Source organism: Camelus bactrianus, chromosome 3 (assembly GCF_048773025.1).
Source record: "Camelus bactrianus isolate YW-2024 breed Bactrian camel chromosome 3, ASM4877302v1, whole genome shotgun sequence".
Classification (NCBI taxonomy): Eukaryota; Metazoa; Chordata; class Mammalia; order Artiodactyla; family Camelidae; genus Camelus; species Camelus bactrianus.
In genome coordinates, this window is record NC_133541.1 from 94,263,243 (window position 1) to 94,285,580 (window position 22,338).

The window sequence follows — 22,338 nt, forward strand, 5'->3', positions numbered from 1 at the left end:
GGGTCTGTCCTCCTGCCAACACCCAGGCTCAGCCCAGGCCACAGGCATGAGCGAAGGCTTCCCCAGGACTGCCGGGAGTGTGTGCTCACTGGCTGACTGGGGTTTACGTGGTCAGTCTCCCCCATGACTGTGAATGCTGAAGGGGCGGCACCTCATCTCTCTGTGCACCCTGTGCTGTTTGCAGTGTGCGGCATGGTGCCTGGTGAGTAACTGGTTCTCTGTTGGTGTTTGTTGAATGAGTGGAGGTGTGTTAACCTAGGGTGCTGGCTCTCAGGGAGCTGCAGGGAATGGAAGTGAAGAGTAAGGTTACCCAGAGAGAGGTCTGGCATCTGCCCTCAGCTACTGGGAGGTGAACTCTAGGCCTTGGGATGTGCCTTTGTTTGCCTGCGCACACCAGACCATCAATGCAATTTATGACGGCAGCTCAAGGCCACGTGGTACCTGTTCTACCTCCTGAGCAGCTGGAGACCAGGGGTGAGCCGTGCAGGCAGTGTGGGATTGAGCTCCAGTGGAAGCTCTGGACACTGGCTTGGGCGAGGTTCCCTGATTGGCATGTTGTTACACATCAGTGCTGGGACCCACGCCCACGCCCGGAAAGGAAAGCGGAAGCTCTGCGTTTGCCCCTCCTGTTCTCTGCCCTGTGGACTTCTTCTCTCGGCTGCTTCCAATCTGTACTCCTTCCTGATAATAAACCATAACTGTGAGTATAACAGCTCTCAGTGAGTTCTGTGAGTCCTTCTAGTTAAATTATTGGACCTGAAGGTAGTTTTGGGGACTCCCCAAACTTGCAATTGATGTCAGAGTGAACCACTCCTCTAACTTTGTAATTGGCTCCAAAACTCAAATGGGGGGAGTCTGACCCAGTTGTGTGGGTAGTGAGCATTTGACCTGGGGTCAAGCCTGAGTGTCCGAGTGCACACAGGTGCCTGGGCACCTGCACCAGAAGGCTTATGCTCTGAGTGCTCAGCTTGTCCATCCTGAGGCCAGAGGGCAGACCCCTCTTGACTGGCCAGGACTGCAGAGTATCATGTGGGTGAGTGGCAGCGCACGGAGCCCTCTGCTGAGTTGAAGGCCTGAGCCCCTGCATGGGGCTTTGGATCCTTAGCCGATCAGCCTGGTGTGTCCAGCTGGGGCGGGAAGGGACTTGGGCAGTAGACTGCACTGCAGGGGTCAACTGAAGTTCTAGACCTGGAACCTGTTACCTTCACCTGGGAATCCTGCAGTCCCCTCCCTAGGGACACCTGTATCACTAATCCCCAGGCCAAGAGGGCCTTCCCAGCTTCTCTAACCTGGACCACACTCACAGCCCAGGCACCTGACCAGCATTCCTGCTGTTCCTGAAACACTCTAGGGAGGATTTGACTGAATTTCCTTCCATGGCTCATTTCAGGGACCAACAAGGCTTGCCATCAGGAATTTTCCCCTGATGTGGCTTTTAAAACTCTGGTCTGCTGTTGGAGAGTGTAAATCGGTGCGACTTTTTTTGGAGATCTGGCAATATCTATCAAAACAGAAAACACGTCCACCCTCATTGAAGTCATTCCACTTCTAAGAACATATCTCACAGACCTACATAACCAACGCGCAGAGAGGTGTGTATTAGAATGATCACTGCCGTATTGTCTGCAGTAGATAAAGCCTGAAAATAGCCTGAATGTGAGCTCCCCTGTGTGGGGCTTGGGGCGGGTGGAGCCCAGGCAGGGAAGGTGCTTGGATTTGGCTTGAGGCTCTGCATTCAGGGTCTGGAGGCTGGATGAGAACCTTCCTGAGGGACTTTGTACCTTGGAGATGTGGCCAGAAGAGGTCACTGAGCACAGTGATGCCTCGAAGCCAGTACTATGGGGAAAGAGGAGTGACACTGAGGAGGCCACTGGGAAGGCCAAGGACAGTGGAGGTACTTGGAAGAGTCCCTTCCATGAGTTCCACAGGCTGATGTACCACGGGCCTGGGTCCTGTCTCTTGGAGAGGTCTGGCCAATTCTCCTAGTGGTTTGAGTTCATCCAAAGCTCAAAAGAACTGGATATTCATCTGCAACCAGACCTTTTGAAACAAGCTGGAGAGAACTGGCCAAAACCTCTGAGTGCTTCAAGTATACTGTTTTCCAAGATTTTAAAACAAAATGTACCCAAGCGTGTAATGAGATTATTTTCATGCAGAACCTACAACCACCGTCTAGCATGTTGCAAACAGCTCTCCATGCTAATCAAACGCCTCTCATCTTTTACAATGGATTCATGACTGGTTCATATAAAGACAATAAAAATTAAATGAGTCATGAGCTCCTAAATCATTCTCTTTTGGTCTTTTTAATAACTCACTTCCAAAGAAGAGCTGGCTGCGAGCATATGCTTCATTAGAGTTATTTGTTCGTGGTTTTACACCATTTAGGTATGGGAAAAAAGTGAACCTTTTAACACATCCTTCAAATACTGCCACAAATACTTTCTTCTAATGGGTTTTGTTTTTCTGCTTTTATCACTGTACTCTGCCTGCCGACATTTAAAAGCCCCAAATAGTGAGATTTGGTGAAAGAAAAAAAAAAAAACAACAAAAAAGAGTGGCTCTTTCAAGTCGTTTGAAATATCCTGGGTTTGTTATAGGCCTTTTTTTTTTTTTTTTTTTAAGAAGAATACAATAGAAAAATGTTTCCTCTCTCTGAGAATATCTTGGCCAAACAATTCCATGTGCTGGTCTGAGAGCTTTCTGCCCCCTTCTTTGCTGTGGCGAAGGCCAGTGGCTAATGAGACCTGGAGGACCAGACATCTGGGCCGCGTCCACTGTGGCCCCATCCACTGGAGCCCGGGCACCGCAGTGGTCACTGCGGAAGCAAGAGGCAGGCCCAGCGGCCCAAGAGCGAGGCCTTGGCAATGCTGGGTGCTGGCTGCTGTGTCCCGGAACAAGGAGCCCAGAGCACGCCAGCTGGAGTGTGCAGGCTGGCTGCAGGCCCTGGCACGTTCCTGGACCTTCTGAGTGACAGAACCCCTCTGGCCTCCCAGGGGTGTGTGAGGAGTGAGATGATGCTTGTGAATGGACCAGCACGGGAACTGGCCCCTCCAGACACAGGAGCTGCTTAGTACTAATGATGGAGACACCAGCACTGACGCTAGCAGGGACTCCGGGCTCAGTTGTTTTCTGGGAGTTTGGGGATGTCTTCTCCCTGCTTCTGCTCCCCTCATGGGCAGCCCCTGTCCCTGAGGATATAAGGGACAGTGAGGAAGACAGTTATGAGGGGAGAGCAGGTAACACCACTGGGGCAGAGCATGTAGGCTGGGTTTGGGGACGGTCCCTTCACTTCTCTCTGATCAGCTACTTTGTGGTCTGGGCCGGGTGCCGAGGCCTGGGGTGGGTTTGCACCTTGTTCTGCTTCTGCAGAAAGTGAGGCAGGCTCCCCCTCCCCCAGAACCCGTAGTGTTGAGGCCAGGGTTGGGGGAGGAGCATGTGACTCTGCCTCTGAGATGGGTGACCACCCAGCCCCAGAGCCTGGCTCTGAGCCCTTGGGAGACACAGAAGGTGGGGGCTCCATAGTCCAGGTGAAAAAGTGAGAAGCCTCAGGGGCATTCCTGTCTCCTGTGCAGGACTCTCACGTCCCACTGGTCCCCGCCTCTCACGTGCCTTCCTCATCACAAGACTGTATGATCCCTGGGCCCAGAGAGCCCTCAGAGGCTAACCTGGTCGTCTCCTCGTATCTGCGGCGACAAGTATCTCACTGTCTCCTAAGGCAGAGTTCCTCCCGAGTATAAGCCTCCCCCAGGGGCTCTGGCTGTGGCCCATGGGAGTGACCGGTGCCCTTCCTCCGAGTGGTATCATGCTGTCTGAGCTGAGCAGGGCCACAGGCCACCGCAGGCACACAGTGGGAGGCCTGCAGGGTATGGGCTGGTCCGGGCACACCAGCAAGGGCGTACTCCCGGCCAGCGGCCTGGCCCAAGACCAGGACAGGCAGAGCTCAGGGGCCCTGCCCCCCACCCCTCACCCCCACGCCTCCAGCTTCCGAGGTGGAGTAATGGCCGTGGGTCCTTGAGGGCTGAGGTAGGGGCTGCAGGGTCAGGTCTGAAGCCACCCAGACCCACCACTGCTTCAGCAAAGAACACAGCAGCTGGCTGGGAAGTAAACAAATTCCAAGCCGCCCTTTGTTAGTTCTGGGGAACGCGCGAGTAGAAAGTATTGATTTCTCATCACGCAAACAGAAGTAACATAATCCAGAGACGTACTGCTGGGAGGCACAGCAGGGCAGGGGATCTATTATCTATCTCTTTTCTCAGAGGAGGAAACTAAGGCTGTCCTCAGTGCTGCCCTCTGACTCGGGGGGTTTGTTTTCCAGGTGCGGCTGAGGCAGGGCCCCTCCTGGCCTGGGCTGCGGTATCCTGTGGGGTGGGGGCTCAGGCATCCCTGGAAGGGCACACCAGGTCCCTAGAACCTGCCACACCCCGCTCTGCGTTTGTGGCTACCTCACTCCCACGAGGCTGGGGCAGTGTCTTCGCTCCACGCTCTGGCACAGGGCTTGCTGCTCTCGGGCACTTAGCAAGTGAATCCAGAGGACGGTCCCCCTGTCTGCCAACTGGACAGCCGTGTATACACTGGTGACTCATGAGTGCTCCTGACAGCGACCCTGCTCTCCGGGGAATCTGAGTGGCTCCTTCTCACTCTGCTCTGGGCTAGAGGGGCACATTTCCTTTCTGATCAAATATGATTCTGATGCTGGAGGCATCCTTGATGTTTGCAAGTCAGAAAAGTTTAATTACATGTGTCATTAGCATGGCATTCTGTAATAGCTCTGTGGCTGAATTCATTAACAGAATTCTTAACAGATAAGACAAGGCAAATTAATATTTTGTTGCCCATGAAAGCTTCTCATTAAGGGAGTAGTGAAAAAGTGATTAATATTTTGTTGCCAATCAAGAATGTCTCATACAGATGACAAAGAAAGGAGGCCCACACCTCTCCGTGCTCTAATCTCCCCGCCTTGGATTTTGTAGGCTGATCAGCTTCGCCTTTTGCGCAGCGTGTAGGAGCCGGTCGCTGATTACGAGGCCGGTGAGTGTGTTTCCTCTCTGACAGTGGCAGGTGGGGGCAGCCACAGAGATGCCACAGGCTGGGGGGCACTATGAACACATCAATCCCTGATCTTTGCTCCACCAGGGTTGCCCTCCTGAGCTGTTCTCCCTGGACCACTCTTGCTTCAGAAATGCCCTGTGAATCCTGGTGACCTGGCTCACCGCTCTCCAGCCTGATTTCCTCCTAAGACTGCTCTCCGCACTGGCACCAGAGTGGGGCTGCACGGATGAATCCCTGCTGAGTGTCAGGCACTGGATCAGGTGCTCCACACACACGCTTAGCCTGAAAATGCCCCTGAAGGAGGATGTCCCCATCCCCATTTCCCTACAGGCTCAGAGAAGGTATATGGCCAAGCCAGGGTGGCCCTGAGCTTGCTGGAGGTGGCTGGTCAGTGTCTCCCCTGGATGAATCAAGGCTGACCTGGACAGTGTAGCCTCATCCCTGACCATAGGCAGCAGTGGCACCCCTGGGTCACATCTCCCTGAAAGGGGAGCCTCACTAGACTGCGCGGGCTGCTGGGCTTGGACTCAGGCTGCAAGGGGTCGAGAGCGTTATCTGGCAGGAGCAGAAGTGATGATAACAATAGTAATAATAAGACTGGGAGCGGTATTAGCATGGACATGGGCTAAGAGCTTCATGTGTCTTTGATTCCTCACTATAATCTGTGAGGCAGGATCTACTATCTAGCCCTTTTCTCAGAGGAGGAAGCTGAGGCTTAGGGAAGTTGAGTCATTTCCAAGGTCACTCAACTAGTAAGTAGCAGAGCTGAGTAAGTAAACCCTGGTCCCTGTGACCACAGAGCCTGGGCCTTCATGAGTAGGCCGTGATGCCGCTCTCCTCTCCTGAAGGCAGATGCATGTGTGTGTGTGTGTGTGTGTGTGTGTGTGACTGTATGTGTTGTGTGTGTGTGTGAGTGTATTGTGTGTGTGTGCCTTCATGCATCAGGCAAGGACCCCTGTGGGGCTGGCGCTGCCCTGTATCCCCTGTACCCTCACATGGGGGTTTCTGAGAAGCACCAGGTCCTGCCTGTTTGTGGGCTGCTGACTTGCCCAGAGCAGCAAGTGTTTCCTGGGAGGTAACGAGAGGCCATTAATCTCTAGTTGCACCCACAATTACGCAAATTGCTAACCTCACCGTGAAAAGTAGAAATGCAATTGAGTTGGTGCTGGAGGCATGTTCCAGGGAGGGGAAAAATACTCAAAGTGATTAACTGATGGCAGTGCATTAAGAGGAGTTCTGCCTCTGTCTTTAATTCTGATGTCTTTAAATAGAGCATCAAGTAATGCATGTGGATGTTCAGACAGACACAGGTGGACCTGTCCTAGTTCTGAATCAATTACTACCGGCCAATCATGATTAAAAGCTGACAACCCACCTTGAGAGATTTGCACACACAAATGTGCACCTCAGCACACACACGTGCCCATGCACACATACACCCACACCCTAGTCTTTACAAACTGGACACTGTCTCCCCTTGCTAAGATCCCAGACAAGCCCTGGGCATCTTAGGCTCAGAAAATAAAGAACTCTGTCCATCCAGCATCTGTCTATCAAGCAGCCACCAGGCTTGTGGTGGTACATTCAGAGATGAGTAGGATAAAGGCTGTGCTCACTGTAGTGCGGGAAATTGCAAGGAAACGATCCTGCCTGGTGTGACAAGGGTGGGAGAAGGGCACTTCTGCACAGCTTTTCCAAGGTGGGACTATGGAGTGGCCCCCACTTTCCATCTGCTTCCTTCATGATCTCTAGGGTGCATCCAAAGGGACCTAGAGAATAGAAGAGTCCCAACCTTGTGGTTCCTGCAGAATTTCATGCTGGACCTCTCTCCCCACAATGCAGTCTCAGAGCTGGAAGGGATCTTCAGGGTCATGGGGTTTAGCTGCCTCTATGGCTAGCAGGATTGTTTACCATGGACCTGCTTGAGCTTGCATGCCTCTAGGGATGGGGAGCTCACTACCTCCTATGATGGCTCATTCCATTGTGGGCCAGGGCTGACGGCTGGGATGGTCTTCCATCTAAGCAGCCCAAATTCGTCTCTTTTCGGGGTGCACCCTGGCCCTTCGTGATGGTCCAACTCATGGGGTCACAAAGCCCAGCTCCCTCTGCCCCTGCATGTCCCCCACCTGCTTGGAGCTGCTAGCAGGAACCAGTCACTCATCCCACAGGCCTCCCTTCTCAGAGCCAAGCAGCTGCCCCTCGTCTGCTTGAAACTTGTACTCCTGTCACTGTAGCTCAAGACCTGTCAGCCACTTGGCAGTGCCCTACGTGGGTGACATCACTGTCTCCTCACGTGAACTTCTGGGAAGCCACCTCACCCCTGTGCCAAACCAGGGCCAGTAAATATTCTTGACTCAGTCCCTTTATTTTTCAAGTCCAAAAGAAGGGAGGCACTGCTAACCTTGCTTTCCCAATAGCTTCATTCACAGAGGATCAGCGGTTTAAGAAGCTGCTCAAAGTCATAAAGGCAGAGTGAGATGATGCTGGGATCGCATGGCAGGCTGCCCAGGCCCTCAGAGCCCAGGAGTACCCCTACTGCTCACGCTAGGCTGTGAGAGCTCAGGAGCTCTCTTCTTTCACACGTCACCTCCACAATCCCCTGCTCAGCAAACAAAACCCCCGGGCAGCTGCTTCTGTTCTGATGTCTCCTTTCATCTCCCCACTGGCCCCTCCCTCCAGCCCACCCAGCCCAGAGGCTCATGTCTGCTCTCCACAGGGAATGCCATGCATCCAGCTGTCTATGTTTTCCCCAGCTTTGGGGTCCAGAGTCTTTCCTGGGGGCACCCAGCCAGATGCTCTCCCTGCCTGAGAGCCTCCTGCCTCGATGTGTTCTCTGTTAGCCTGTGGTCCCTCCCTTCAAGTGGCAGGCTCGCTACACAGCCCTCTCCTCTCACATCCCATTCCCACACCCACCTCCTGGCTCTGGAGGCTGCAGCCTGTACGGAGACCGCCTGCCTCGCCCACTGCGCCTCCCTCGTCCACCTTATTCTGGGCCTGGCTGGCAGCTTACAGCCACCAGAGTGAGCCACAGCTGCCCCCGACCATACTAATCTCTGCAAGGGATGGGACTTGGATTTTCTGGTACCTCCAGGTATCAGACAACAGGCTGGAAGGCACCCACGTGGGATGTTAAAAGAAAGCCCTCTGGCCCTGCCACTGCCACACGGTGCACAGCTGGCTTCCCTGGGAGGTGCGTCTGTGCTCAGAGTCAGAGCCAAGTGACTTACATTGATGTCTTCCGAATCCAGGAAGTTCAGGGCTAGCCCGTTGCGCTTCCAGACGATGGGTGGCCGTAGGTCTCCGCGGATGGCGCAGGTCAGCACTGTGCTCAGCCCCACGGTCACTGTGGCCACACTGACCCTCTCCTCGGGGGCGAGGCTGAGCTGAACCACCTCTGTAGGAAAAAGGAGAAGGCAGTGAGGGGCAGGCTCAGGGGGTGGAGTCTTCACTAGAAGGGGATAGGGCCGTGGGGGGTCGACTGCAGCTCAGGAGCCTGGGCAGCTTCGGGAAAAGGAACATTGTCCACACTGTGCTGAATGAAGGTACAGATGGACACATCTCCTGGGACCAGGGATGCGACTTCCATTTGAATACATTAACTACTCAAAGAGGTCTGTGAGTCAAATCAGGTCAGGAACCACAGCTAGCGCAGCGGAAGTGTCTGGGCTGTGGATCTGTGAGCCGAGCCACAGATCCCTGTGTGGCCTGCCTGGGCCATGTGGGCCGCCCCGCTGTGACCAGGGCCAGATGTGCTGGGCCCTGCCCTGTGCTCGCCGGGTCCGGGGAAGCCGAGGCCTCGCTAAGCGCAGTCAAGCTCTGCTGACCGGGCGGACAGGTTTCTCCTCCACCTGGGGGCAAATTAAAGGTTGCACTGTCTGAAGCCTGGGGAGTGAACTGGCTGACCTTTGAAGGTCTGTTGCTGTCTAAGGATTCTCTGAACTTGGATTTGGCTTTTTGTTCAACGACCGTGCACTGTGCAGCCTTTAGTTTTTTGAAGTGTACTTTGGGCTGCACAGATTATTAATCCTTACCATTTTACACTTGATAACTGGCATTAAGACCAATCATTCATCAGGCAAATGCGAAGGGTCTAAAATATTTCCCTGCAATCACAGGCCTCTTGAAATTCTCAGGATTTAGGAAAAAAAATCAAACTCAGAGCATTCAAAGCCAAAATGGGATCAGGTTTGGAGGGAGAGGCACCAGCTCACGAACTGGACTGCCACCCTCTGCTCTGCCCCCAAATCTACTTGGGGAGATTGGGGAGGCAGCGGAGGCAGCATGAGTGGAGGGAGGTGGGCTGGCTCTGGGGGCCTGTGTTTATTCTGGGATGCCAGCAAAGATCTGGGACCTGGGGGAGTTCCGACAGGTGTGGAGTGAGGCACAGACCTGGGAACTGAGCTCTGTGACTCAGTGGACACTTCTGAGCTGTGTCCAGGCAGTGCATCTGTGCTTATACCCTCTTGCCAGTGTTTGTGGGGGAGGGAAGGGGGATGGAGGGAAAAGAGCCACAGGTGCCAGGCACTGCAAACCTAGTGCAGTGAAAATGGGTGCAGTAAGGTCCTGTCCTGAACACCGAAGCCCTGCCCCTCCACAAACATTCAGTGGCCCGGCCCTGGGCCCACAAAGATGAACAAGATATACACTAGGTGCTTAATCAACGCCTGTTGGGTGGATGGATGACAAATGGAGAAAATGGAAATAAAGAAGGAAAAAAGCCAAGAGGCCAGTGGAGAGGGGACAGTCACACACAGGAAAAATGTGACTCCCAGTGAAGGACCCGCATGAGGAAAGATAAGCAGGGAGTGATTGATGCAGACGCAACCGGCATCATATTTTACAAACATTAAAGTGATGCATTTCAAGTTCCCTCTTAAATCATGTTCCGCTGGCTGCCCTTCTACCTCTGAGTCATGAGGCATATCGCTCAGGGCAGAGATGGCACTAACCCTCTGTAGCAAGACCCAGACTTTGGAGATTTGGAGGGGCAGAGAGAGAGAGAGAGAAGAACCTGCTAAAATTGTTTAGCTCCCACTGCACTCAGAACCCAGAGTTTTCCCCAAGCGCAGAGGAGGTACCTCTTCTTCCACAGGACTCTGGACTCCACCAGGCTGAGGGCACCCAGACACGAGCACAGCCAGGTCTGACCTCTGCACGAGTGCCCACAGACAGGACCTCGGGGGTCCACGAAGGGGAACCAGAGGTGCAGAGGAAACCAGCTTGGGCAACTGGGAGTTGGAGACCCAAAGCATTTTTATTAGCTAGGGCATTACTTACATGAGCTCAAAATGATTAGCTTGGACTAAGCTTTACAGTGGATTGAATATTTAGGAGCATTCTCTCCCAGTGGCTGGTGGGTAGGGATGTGAAGGAGCCAGATGTGTCACACACACACACAAATCTGTTTTCCCTGCACATCTGAGCACCAGTGAGAGCACAAGGAAGAGACCAACTGGGAGGTCAGGGAGGGGCCCTCAGAGGAAGCAGGATCTCCCCAGGGTCCCAGAACCTGCTTCTCCAGTTGTGGTTTCCCCCACCACCTGCATCTCATCTCTGGGGGCGACTGGTTAAAACACAGACTCCCACCCCTCAAGCCCAGGCTGGCAAAAGACACTGGTGGCAGGGTGTGCATCAGATGTGAACAAGCATCCAGGGGTCTCCGGGGCATCTGAGGCCTGAGAATCACCGCCTTAAAATGTAAGGGGAAGGGTAGACGGAAAGGGGGCGTGTGGCTGGGGGATGCGGAGGTGAGGCAGTCTGGTTGGCAGGGTCTCAGGGGCCCTAATTACCAGGCTAGGAGCACAGGCCCTCATTCAGAATGTAAGACTTACGTGCAAGGTAGGAGCCCCTTCCTCCATGCGGCCCCAAACTCACATGATTTAAACAGATGTAGGAAAATGTCTGGGGAGCCTATAGCACAGGGCTAAAACAAACAAACAAACAAACAAATAACCCCAATGGGATGCCTGTGCGTCTCTCCATCCGCTACTAGGACAGCCGGTTCCTGCATCTTTCCCGAGTGCACACCCACCCCTCTTCCTCGAGCATTTCTATGTCTGAAGACGTGCACTTTTTGCAGGAAAGACTCATGCAAAATTACAATGCTTGGATACTGACAAAACCATCATAATTCTGCTCCTGTCAGCTACACAAATATTAACCAAACAGCAAATATTTGGATCATTTAAAGTTTAATTAAATGAATGTTTTATTAGATTTAGTTCATGTCAATATTCCCCAGATCCTTTAAAAATTCTGGAGAGATTTATGGCAACTGAACTGCTCCTCACTCCCAGTTATTTACTGTTTAACACGCCTTCCCCCAGCAGGCCCCACTTCCCCGTGAGTGACCTCCCAGGGTGATTTCCCAGCAAGTGAAAAATGAGGCAGCATCATGGGCTGGGGCTCGAGTGAACGGGGCAGAAGTGGGGCTATGGCTCTGGACACCTGGCTTCCAGGCCTGGCTCTGTTGGTGATGCCCGAGTGGCTTTGGGCAGGTCCCTTCTGGTCCCTGGGTCTCAGTTTAGACATCCATGAAATGAGGGAATGGGCTCTGGGGGCCCAGCCAGCTTTTAGGCTCTGGAACTCTGAGTGCATGGTTCTGAGCTGATGTCCCTGCTCCCCCTCCTCGGTCCTGCCAGGACCTGCTGCTCCCCTTGGTCCTCAAAGCCACCTGCCTCTGTTCTTTGCCCACTTGCCGTGATGGTACAAGTGATGCCTCAAGTGGCAGCATGAACAGCTGCCAAGCCCCACAAGGGAGTCCCTCCTGATAACCCCTAACTCTCCCCTTCCTCTCCATCCAGATCCTCAACAGCCTCCTGCGTGGTCACCCCTCCAGTTTCCCCCTGCTGCTCGTGAGTGTCCTGGTCACTACTTGGAGTACAAGGTACCTCATAGCTCTGCTCAAAAGCTCCCAGGGGCTCCCCACCACCCACAGATTCATCACGGAGGGTTCAGAACAGTCCCTGACCTTGCCCTGCATTCTCTTCCCAGGTGACTTAGCATGGCCCCGCTGGTCCCCGCGCCATGTGGTTTTGGGCTTAAGCATGTGCCTACTTGGCACCTTCTACTTGGTTCTCACGCCCTCACGGGATGTTTCTGCAACCCTGAAGTTTTAACACAAGGAGACACTTGGACAGGTATTGGGTGAGGAAGATTGAAAGAGATTATTCTGGTGAATTTGTCAGGACTTTTTCAGACTTAACTAGCAGAAACTCTCAGAAATGCTCAACTAGTTTAGGGGGAAAAAAAAAAAGGAGGATGATCTTAATGCCCATAACTGGGAAATCTAAGGGGGTGGAGGCAGCTGCGGGCATCCGGCGTCACCAACAGTGGCATTGTCTGCTGGGTGGCCCCACACCTAGACTGTCCCTGTACACAGGATCCCAGAGAAAGGGCCCACATCTCTCCTGAGAGCCCTTAAAAAAAGCATGGGGAGAAGTCCAATGGCCCAGACTCCCATCCTGTGTTATTCCATGAAGCAGTCTCCGAGGTGAGGTGGACGGAGTACTCTGCAGTCACAGGACTGACCGACACACAGGCCTGGGCCACGTGACCACCGCTGGGGCCAGGTGCTGGGAGGTTGGGGGTGGAGTCAAATGTCACGACAGAGAGGATGTGTTGGGCAGATCGACACTCTAGGACCACCACAGAGACAGAGAGAGGGTCTCTTCTGTCCCCTCTATTGTGTCACTACCCCACCTGGAAGTCTCAACAAGGTGCAAGATGGTGAGGGCAAGATGGGTGGAGCCTTGTGAGACAGTGAGAGGCATCAGAGCGAAACCTGATTTCTGCTATTGCCGTCCACCCCCACCTGCCCCTTCTCTGCAGAGTAACGGGGGAGGGCTTGGTGACCGTGGTTTGGCCTAGCTGAGGGGACCCCAACAGACCTCTTGAGCCTCACACTGGAAGGGGACAGGAGGGGCCAGGCAGGAAGGTGGAGCAGCCACACTGCAGCCCTCCAGGGAGCGGTCTGTGGAAGGGCCCCCGAGGCGTCCTTCCAGCTCCTGGCTGTGGCTCTGCTGCTCCCACAGTGCTGACCGTCTGTGGTCCCACAGGCCACTCTCTGGGAAGGGTCCCAAGGTCTCCTGTGCCCAGAGTATGGGGGGGCAGTGAAAGAGGGCTGGGTGAGGGGCTCCTGTCATGTGGGTCTGGGGTGAGGATGCATCTGTAGAAAGAGGCTGGTGTCCCTGCACAGGGAGGGCTGGGCTGGGGAGCTCGGTGGCACTACTGGCCGAGGTGCCTACAGATAGATGCTGCTTCTGCTGTAAGAGCTGGTGCTGGAAGGCTGCCTGGTGAGTAGGCAATTCAAGGAGGGCACGAGGGTTGAGGGCTTCCTCACAGCTTGGGACACCCTATGGTCCAGGCTTTGGGGCATTAGTGGGCTTCCCCTCGTTCCGCCTGGGATGAAGAGGCACAGGTGGCATTGCATGACTGTCAAGGTCAGCGTGGGTCAGTTAGCACAAGAGAGACCGTCCTGATACCCTCGCCAGGCTGCATGTCAGCAGGGAGATCCCAGCAGGGCTGTTCTGTGCTCTGGTGCCTAGTGTGGCACTGGGCACACAGTGGGTGGGCTTCGGGCCAAGTCCTGGGAGACACCTCACTAGCTCTCTAGGCCCTTCAGACCAGAGCAGCATCACCCTTGCTTTTCCAGACACAGCCCTCAGCCTCCTCCCTGCACACATGCTCTCCTTGCTCCTTGGAGCTTGGAGAGAAGGGCCCTCGTGGGGGATTGATGGGCCCACCATGAGCAGGCGAACGAGCACCCTTCCTGGAAGCATGAGGCATAAAATTTCCGTCGCTGGAGAATTGGGTTTTAGTTCCTATTACAGCTTTCCCTTAATCTCAGGCGCTATTTCTCACACTGACTTGAACTCGATGAGACACTCATAAACCCATCAGCACCCTCTCAAGCAGACTTCTGGTGCTTCACAGCAATAGAAATTAAATTTCTCAAATTCCTGTCAAGTTGGCGTTAGTTTTCTTATGCTAGAAATGCACTAATGGAACACATTCCTACCTGGACATTTGCCATTTTTCAAATGATGCTCTTGGTGGAAAGACTCTAGTCAAAAGCTCAGTCTACCAGCCCTCACATCAGTGCACTGATGGAGCTTAGCTCAGGGTGAAGCTGGGCTCAGGGGCCGGCTGGGGAACCAGGGTGATCTGCAGAGAGGCCTCTGCAGCGGCAGCCTCATTTCACACTGTTCTCCTTGTACGAGGGATGTGAATCCCCGGTGCCCTGGGGGAGCTCCCCATCCCCAGGTGGCCTGGGAGCTGCCCACATAGCTGTGGCCCCATGTGACAAACTTCATTGATCTGACCTTGCTCCTGTGACCAGGGCCACACTGGGAAGTTGGTGAGTGGGACAGAAACCAGGGTAGAGTGCTGCTGGCTTTCAGACTGGAACTTACTCTATGGGCTCTCCGGCGCCTCCAGCTGGCTGGCTGCAGATCTTGGGACTTCTCAGCCTCTATAATCATGTGAGCCAATTCCTTATAATAAATCTTTCTCTCCATCCATCCACTCACCCACCTCACTGGTTCTAATACTCTGGAGAACACTGACTAATGCAGTTGTCATCCACACTCTCTTCTTTTCTTTCATGGAAGACAGCATGGCCATGCATTTTGTGAGAACAAAGAACACAGCCTCCAAGTTGCTGCTTGAGGAGAGCTGCCTGACCCTATCGGACCTGATGAGGGTGAGAAACCAGTCCTTACTACATTATGCCCCTGAGATTTCATGGTTTCTACAGTATTGGTGTTGATTGCCTAATACACACCCCACCTCTCCAAGGGAAAGAAATACAAGTTAATTTATCTCCATGGAAGAAACTGTAATGAGATGTGGAACAGACCCTCGGGAGGCCAAGTCTCTCCGGTCAGAACCCTCAGAATCCTCTGATAAGAGATCTAACTTCTGTTCCAATCCCTAGCACAACTTCAGTGCAGGAAGCTCACTCTCTCATCCCGCTGCCGTTTCTACCACTTTCACTGCTAGTGTCCAAACTCCCTGCCTACTGGAGGGGGTATCTAAGGGTGGGCTGGGAGAAAATGTGGAAATAAATTACACAATACAATATGCTCCGTAGGCAGAAAGAACAAGATGCCGAGAGAGACTAGCAAGGGAGTCCTATCAAGGTGCAAGTGGAGAAATGTGGGGGAAGACTTGTGAGTAGGAGATACTTAAGTAGAGATCTGTAAGATAGGAATAAACCATCCAGGCCAAGAATGAGGGGAAGGACATTCTAGTCAGAGAATCAGCTCATGCAAAGGCCCTGAGGTAGGCTTAGAATGCTCTGGGAACTGAAGAAGGCCAGTGTGGCCAAAGCACAGGGAACGGTGCAGGGGTGCGTGGCACAGACGCAGTCACAGAGGCGGAAGCGGCCAGGTAGAACAGGCAGAGCCATGGTTCCTTAAGGGAAGACTTAATGGTTTCAATTTAAGGCAATGGAGAGTGATGGGAAGGATTTTAAGTCAAGAAGGACTGTGATATGATTTGCACGCTGAAAGGACTACTCTGGCTATTGTGAGAATAGACCATTGGGGGAGAGGAGAGGATGCTGGAGACCATCTAGGAGCCTGAGACAGTGGTTCAGGGGAGAGATAATCAATGACTGCAGATATGGGGAGAAGAAGAAGGCACGGGACTTGGAAGCAGTTTGGATGAGGGGGCAAGGGAAAGGGGCTTCAGGATGACTTCCTTCCGTGATCTGGGCTTGATCCTCTTGCATAATAAATACAGTGCCATTCCCTGAGGTGAGGCAAGCTGGGAGGGGAGGTCCAGGGACCCATACACAATCTTGGGGTGCCATCTCTGTCTTGACCGATAGCCCCCCAAACCTCCCCAAGGCATGTGACCTGAAATGCAGATTACAAACACATTGTAGCTCTCTTCACTGAATAAGATTTGAGGAGGATTTCTAAAAGGTGGTTTTTCTTTTTTTTTTTACTACAAGCCCTCGGCCGAGGAAGAGGATGGTCGCCAAGTCTCTATTATCAGGACTGCTCTCCCCACGACCCCAGGGACTGGACTGGGGTGTGTCCAAGCAGCAGAAGCCAGACTGGGAGCAGGTCCCTGATGTGTCCTCACTCCACCTCCGCCCCGCAGCCCATGCCGTGCCCCCTCTGAGCAGGGACTGTGCTTCATGCATGCAACGGGGAGAAGCCATTGGATCTTGCAAGAATATGGATAAATATAGCTTGTTTTCTGTTTAATTATTCAGTCTCCTGAGAATGCTAAGTCATAGCTGCGTTTTGTTAACAGGCATCAGCAGGCCATTTTGGAAAACAGCTTATATCAGTGTATTTGTTTTTGTTTCAAATTCCAACTTCCAGAGTGTGTCACAGCTCTGATGAACTCCTGAAGAGGGGTTCCTGAGGCTGACCATGGGCTCTGCTGCTCCCAGGGCCCCTGGAGCTACTGCCAACTTCTGTCTTAAAAGAAACACTGCTCACAGCCTACGTTCCTTTCCAGCATGGTTCCTAAGGACCTTGGCTCATAAACTCCAGGTCCAGGGTGAGCCATGCTGAGACTCTGTCCTTCCTCTGGGTTTTAGTTTTTCAGTTTCCATCTGAGAAACTCCCACAGCTTTGGTCACAGTATTTATCAACATGGCAGGGAGCTCAGCTGAGTCCAACCGTTGAAAGGAGAGGAAGTCTGTGGAGCACTGACCCTGACAGCCTGGCTTGGGTCTTGGCAGAGAGGGTTAAAGGCTGAATTCAGAGGAGCCTTTCCCTCACCAGCTGGTGATGCTATGGGCACAAGCAGGGCAAGGGTAGCATGGAGTCAGGGAGGAAGCCCCTGGGGGCAGTGGTCAGAGATGAGGCTGGAGATGTGTGTGGCCAGGAGCCAGACTGGCAGGGCCCCCTGACAGTGGTGAGGAGTTTGGGTTTTATTCTATGAGAAACCATTGGAGGATTTTAAGCAGGAGAATAAAATGGTCTGATTTACACTTTTAATGACCACCTATGTATTGGTGGAGACGTTTTCAGTTGCTTCAACAGAAAATCCTGACTGGAAGGGGCTGACTAGTAAGGAAAAGCTATGATCAACACCACGAGGAGAGCCCGGTGGGAGTTTCCCAGGGAGGCTCATCCCGTGGTACCAAGACGGCATGGGGCACACGGGCCCTCTTCCTCCTGCCCTGCAGCCTTCTGTGTGCAGCTGTGCAGCACAGGTTTGGGCATCATAGGCAGGCACTCCATCAGAGGGCGAAAGGAGGGACTCTCCCTTGTGCGTGAGCTGCAGGCACAGGGAAGCCTCTCCCAGAAGTCCTGGCGCCCCAACTTCCCCTCAGGTTTCTTTGGCCAGATTTGTGTCACGTGCTCACCCCAAAAGCAGCCACTGGTGAGGACCACCATGGCGGGCTTGGGGAGGCATTTGACTGTGGGAGGAGGTGGGCCAACTGAGGCTTTGTCAGAAAGGGTGGAGGGTGCTGGGGGTGGGGACCTGCTGTGGTTGTGAGGAGGGTGGACACAGCGGGCCGCAGAGGAAGCCGGGAGACCTGCTAGGTGCCAGACTGATTTGGGACAACTGTTGGAGGCAGGGCCAACAGATCTGTCGACTGACTAAACATTAAGGGAATGAGAGAAAGGGAAGAGTCAAGGATGAATATTAGAATTTTGGCCAGAAGAACTGGGTGGGTGTTGGTTGCGTTTACTGAAAGGTTGAGGAAGAAAGCAGAAATTTTAGCTAAAACCACAGTAGGTGGACTGATGGGTAGGCAGTTGGCTGTGTGAGTCTGAGTCTTGGGAGAGGGGTCCACGCCAGGGAGACAACTTTAGAATTCATCAATGCGAAGTGGTATTTAAAACCACGGGACCAAATGAGATCACCAGGGATTGTGTGAAGGGAGGGGAGAGGGCTGAGAACCGAGTCCTGGTCCCCAGGGCGGCTTAGAGGCGGGAGGGTGAGAAGTCACAGCAAGCCCGGGCAGGAGCCTGTGAGGAGGGGCGCGGGGCCCCTGTGTCCGGGGCTGCCAAGAGCTCCATCAGGCTGGGGCTGGGATTTGATCACCAGCTTGGCCACACAGAGGGTGCTTGGGAACTCGACATTTGGAGCCTCTAGTGTTCCATTAGAGGCCTGAGGAGTGAAGTCAGCTTTGGAACGGACTGAGAGGGAGCAGGAGGTGGAGAAGAGGAGCTCGTTAGAGGAGCTCAGTCACTAAGGGGAGCGGAGAAATGGGGTGTTGGGTGGAAGGTCACAGCAAGACTGGCTTGCAGACACAACAACTGGAAAAACACACCTGTGGGAACCATCGAACGTGGAGGGCGAACTTCATGATGCGAAAGAGGGAAGGGGGCAATTCTAGAAGAAAAGCCTCTGAGTGGGTGAGAGTGGGCAGCCCCCAGGGAGTAAGAGGAGGCCTGACCACTGATGGCGCAGACTTTGTGCTTTGTACGGGGGGTGGGTAGAGCCTGGGTGCAGACGGAGACCTGGGGGAGTGTACCTGATGGGGAGAGACAGGGAAAGGCCTGTTTGGTGTACCTTAGTGCTTCTCAACCTGGGGTGACTCTGCCCCTCAGGAGACATTTGTAATGTCTGGAGATTGGCTGTCACATCTCTGGGAGGGAGTGTTTTTCTCTTGGCATCTGGTGGGTGCTGGCCAGGGATGCTGTTAAACATCTTACAATGCACCCGAGATCCCCACATCAAAGAATTATCTGGCCCCATGGCAACGGGGGCACCATGGAGAACCATGGTCTACATTAGTAACCACAGTCAGCAGTGATAATGTGGCTCGCACAGCTCTAAAAGAAGCGCCCATTCTTAATCTTTGAAAGCCAGAGTCCTCTCTCTCACTGCCCTTTCCTGGGCAGGGCTGCCCCGCACACGTGGACACAGCCCTGTCTGGACCAATCCATGTCTTGGTGGTTGCACTGTAGGGGTTAGAGGAGGCCCTTCGTTCCTCACCCCAGCACGACAACAAGGCCAAACCTTACACGGGGGCTCGGCCGGCAAGCTTCCCTGCTGACACGGGACTTGGTGGGCCCCCTGCTGCTCCTCTCTATGCAGGCGGGTGACGGGGGTTGGGAGACCTCACCAACTGCGTGTTATGAGCATCATAGTTGTGACACAGAAACCAGCTCACTTGCCTTTGGCTGAAACCTTCCCTGTGTCGAGCAAGATGCATGGCACCAAAATATTAGGAAGTGAGAAATCTCTCTTCCTTGTATGGGGTATTTATCTTTCTCTTCTGTCCTGGGTAGGTTCTTTAAATTATCTTTCAGAGGGAACCCTATAATGTATGCTTTGTCCAAGGACAGATCTTGGTAAGAAAAATGCCTCCCGATTCCTCTCCAAAGACTCCTCCACCATCTGTCAGTTTGGAAATCTCCACATCTTGACCCGCGGCAAATTGCTTCTCGCTGCACTCGACCACGTGGTGCCTGCCTTGCGAGGCACACGCGGAGGCTGCAGGCTAGCTGAGTGAACGGTCCGTTTTAGGGATGAATGAGCCAAAATCTCATCCACTTCTCCCCATCTTTACAATTACAGCCAAACCGCCCTCGCACCTCTCTGAGTCTGCCCTTCCTCTTCATCTCCTCTGAGGCTGCCCCGGTCAGGACCTCATTATTGGCTGAAACAGCAGCCTCTTCTCTGGGAACATCTCCACCAACAGTCGGCTCCCCTCCAGGACTCCTCCCTGCTCATTGTCCCTGGAGGGAGCCCCACTCCTCCACCTGGTATTCAAGGCCCACGAGCACCTACTTCCAGCTGCATCTCCACTTAGCTTGAGCCAAACTCAGCTCTATGACACATTTTCCACCTGTGTCCTGCCCTAGACTGAGAGAGGGTACTTGGGGTACAAACCCTCAAAAATAGAGAAATTCCAATAATCACAAGAGTAGTGATCTTCAACTATTTGACGAATGCATTTGGTGGGCTGAATTTTGGAGAAGTGACCTCCAGACCAAATGCAGGGGAGTCATTCCCCAGTGAGAGACTCACAGGCTGGCAGGAGGGGCCCAACAGGCAGGCCACCCAGCATCCTTGCAGGGCCAGTGATCCCAGATCTCATGCCATTGGCAGGCCTGTCCCCACGTGGAGGACAGGAACATGAGGCCCAGAGAGTTACAGCGGCAGGACCGACACCCTACAGTTCCGCACGCTGCTGTGTACTTCATAGCACTGCATTTCGATGGGGTTGGAGAGGGCGATGATAAAATTCCAGGAGAGAATCTAGACTGCATCCTCTAGCAGCTAATGAGTCAGAGAATGGTAACTGAAGAGTTAAATGTGGTGTCTCTGCACCCTCCCCCTCAGCCCCTTAGCCAGGCTGGGGGAGCGGGCAGGGGGAGACCTGAGACCGAGCAATGGCAGCACTGTCCCTGGCAATGGGGACAGATTTATCTTGATTTCATATGTGTTTTTCTTGTGATTGTGGCGCTGAATGTCTTTACAGTTACAACTCAACAGTCTCATGCAGGCCGGGGCCACTGCAGGAGCTCGAGTGCCCTGGGGATAGGGGGCCACGTGCACAGCCTGAGAGAGGTCAGCATGTGACAAACGGCGCATTGGGAGGCCTGCACACTGTGTGTAGGGATGTGTTCTGGCCCCACCTGGGATGCAGCGCATTTCAGAAACCTACGCTGAAGCTGGGCTGGGCCCAGGCCCGGTTTCTCTTCTGCGCATTGTACAACAGGCCTGGGTTCAGGTGCAAAGGCGTCAGAATTCTTTGAAATAAGACAATCATCTGGGTTCTATAAATACCAATTGTATAAACAAACTGCACAGGTACCCTGTCTTCACTTCTCCATATCTGGAGACCCCAGTTTCACACCCCTACCTGCTTGCTTTATGATGACATCTGGCTGCCTGGAGGGCCCCTGGGAGACTGTCTCCTGCACACTGTAACCCTATCTGTGCCAGGGCGCCCCTTCACAGCCTCACCTCTGTCTCCACTCTGGCCCATCAGGAAGGAAAGGGTTCTGAGAAACTAGTTCCGGCTGAGGAGCCAAGAGCAGCTAAGTACAACCCTCCCAGATCCTGGTCGCGGTGCTTCTGGTCTCCTCTCACCTCTCCAGAATTCGTCTGCAGGCGTCCTGGGAAGGCTGGAGTTGGAGAAATGACCCTGACACCCAGAGGCCTCCTCCTGCCCTCAGCTCCAGGGAGGCCACATACCACTGGGCCAACCCAGCCGACCACAGGGCCAGTCCAGTGGTCCTTGGGAAGAACTGGGATTCACTGGTGCCATAGGCTCCTTCTGTTAAATCCATGGCACTTTAGAAGAATAGAGTTACAGGCTTGGAGCCCAGCTGAGCCCCTCTCTGCTTGAACCATATGGTATGGTGGGAAAGCAATCACAACTAAGAAAGTCCATCTGTCCCATCACACAGTCACTCATGCCGCACCCCACCAGCTGAGAGCCTTCTGGGCGCCAGGCCCTGTATGCCCCAGGGCTGTGTGGCCCCTGGCATTCCCGGCAGGGGCCAGCCTGAGCTCTTGTGGACCTGGTGCTCTGATGCCCACAGGACCTGTACCCTAGACGGCCAGTCTTCTCCCTCACCTCGTCTTCCCCCGCCCATCCCCCTTCCTGGGCCTGGCCTCATTCTCCACCTGTTTCCTTTCTCATTCCTTCAACCTCTTGCCCTCACAGTCCCAGGTCTGATCACCTCCTCCTTCCTGGGCCTTTCAGCTCAGCCTGTCCTCCACTCCCATAACCACAAGCCAGAGCCTCCAAAGGCCTCCTGCCTCCGGGTCTACGTTCTGACACCCATCCTGACATCTGGGAAGATCCTGGCGCCCTCTGTGAGCTGGTGCAGCCTGTCACTTCCTACTCCAGCTCCTCACCTTTCTCCACCCGCTGCACCTTCCTGAGGCTTCCAGGCTGCACCTGTGGCCACGCTCTCTTCTTGCCCCTAATGTTGGAACCATAGCCTTCTCGGGGTGCCCCACACCACAGGGGCTGTCATGTTCTGTGGAGACGAGGTGAATGGACCCTAAATGAGGTGGCATCAGCTGAAAAGGGGTACCTAGCAGGGCACACTGGGGTAGGGGTGAGGGGTAGGCAGCATCAGGAGAGGCAGGAACTCTCTCCGCCTGGTTTTCAGCTGCCCTCTCAGCATCTTGTATGGGGCCTGACACTCAGCTGATCCCAATAAACCCCAGTTGAATCAAGGGATACTAAGCTTACCAATATAAGAGGGGGTAAATGGGCAGCCTAGGCACAGAGGGACAGAAGGCCAGGCCAGGAGCTTGAGGTGCTGGGGCTGGGGAGGGTGGTAGGGAGCGGTGTGGCATGGGTCATAGCAGCCCTGGTTTCCCAAGCCCCCTGTAAGC

General features: G+C 53.9%; 1 protein-coding gene across 6 annotated transcripts in view; it reads right to left on the reverse strand.

Moving 5' to 3' along the window:
* The window catches only part of FSTL4 (follistatin like 4), a 467,332-nt gene that overhangs the window by 58,522 nt on the left and 386,472 nt on the right, over window positions 1-22,338 (reverse strand). For all 6 annotated transcript variants that reach the window (XM_074360665.1, XM_074360663.1, XM_074360667.1 and 3 more), the window contains one exon: window positions 8,280-8,446. In XM_074360665.1, coding sequence (XP_074216766.1) covers window positions 8,280-8,446 — 167 coding nt within the window. The remainder of the gene's footprint in view (window positions 1-8,279; window positions 8,447-22,338) is intronic.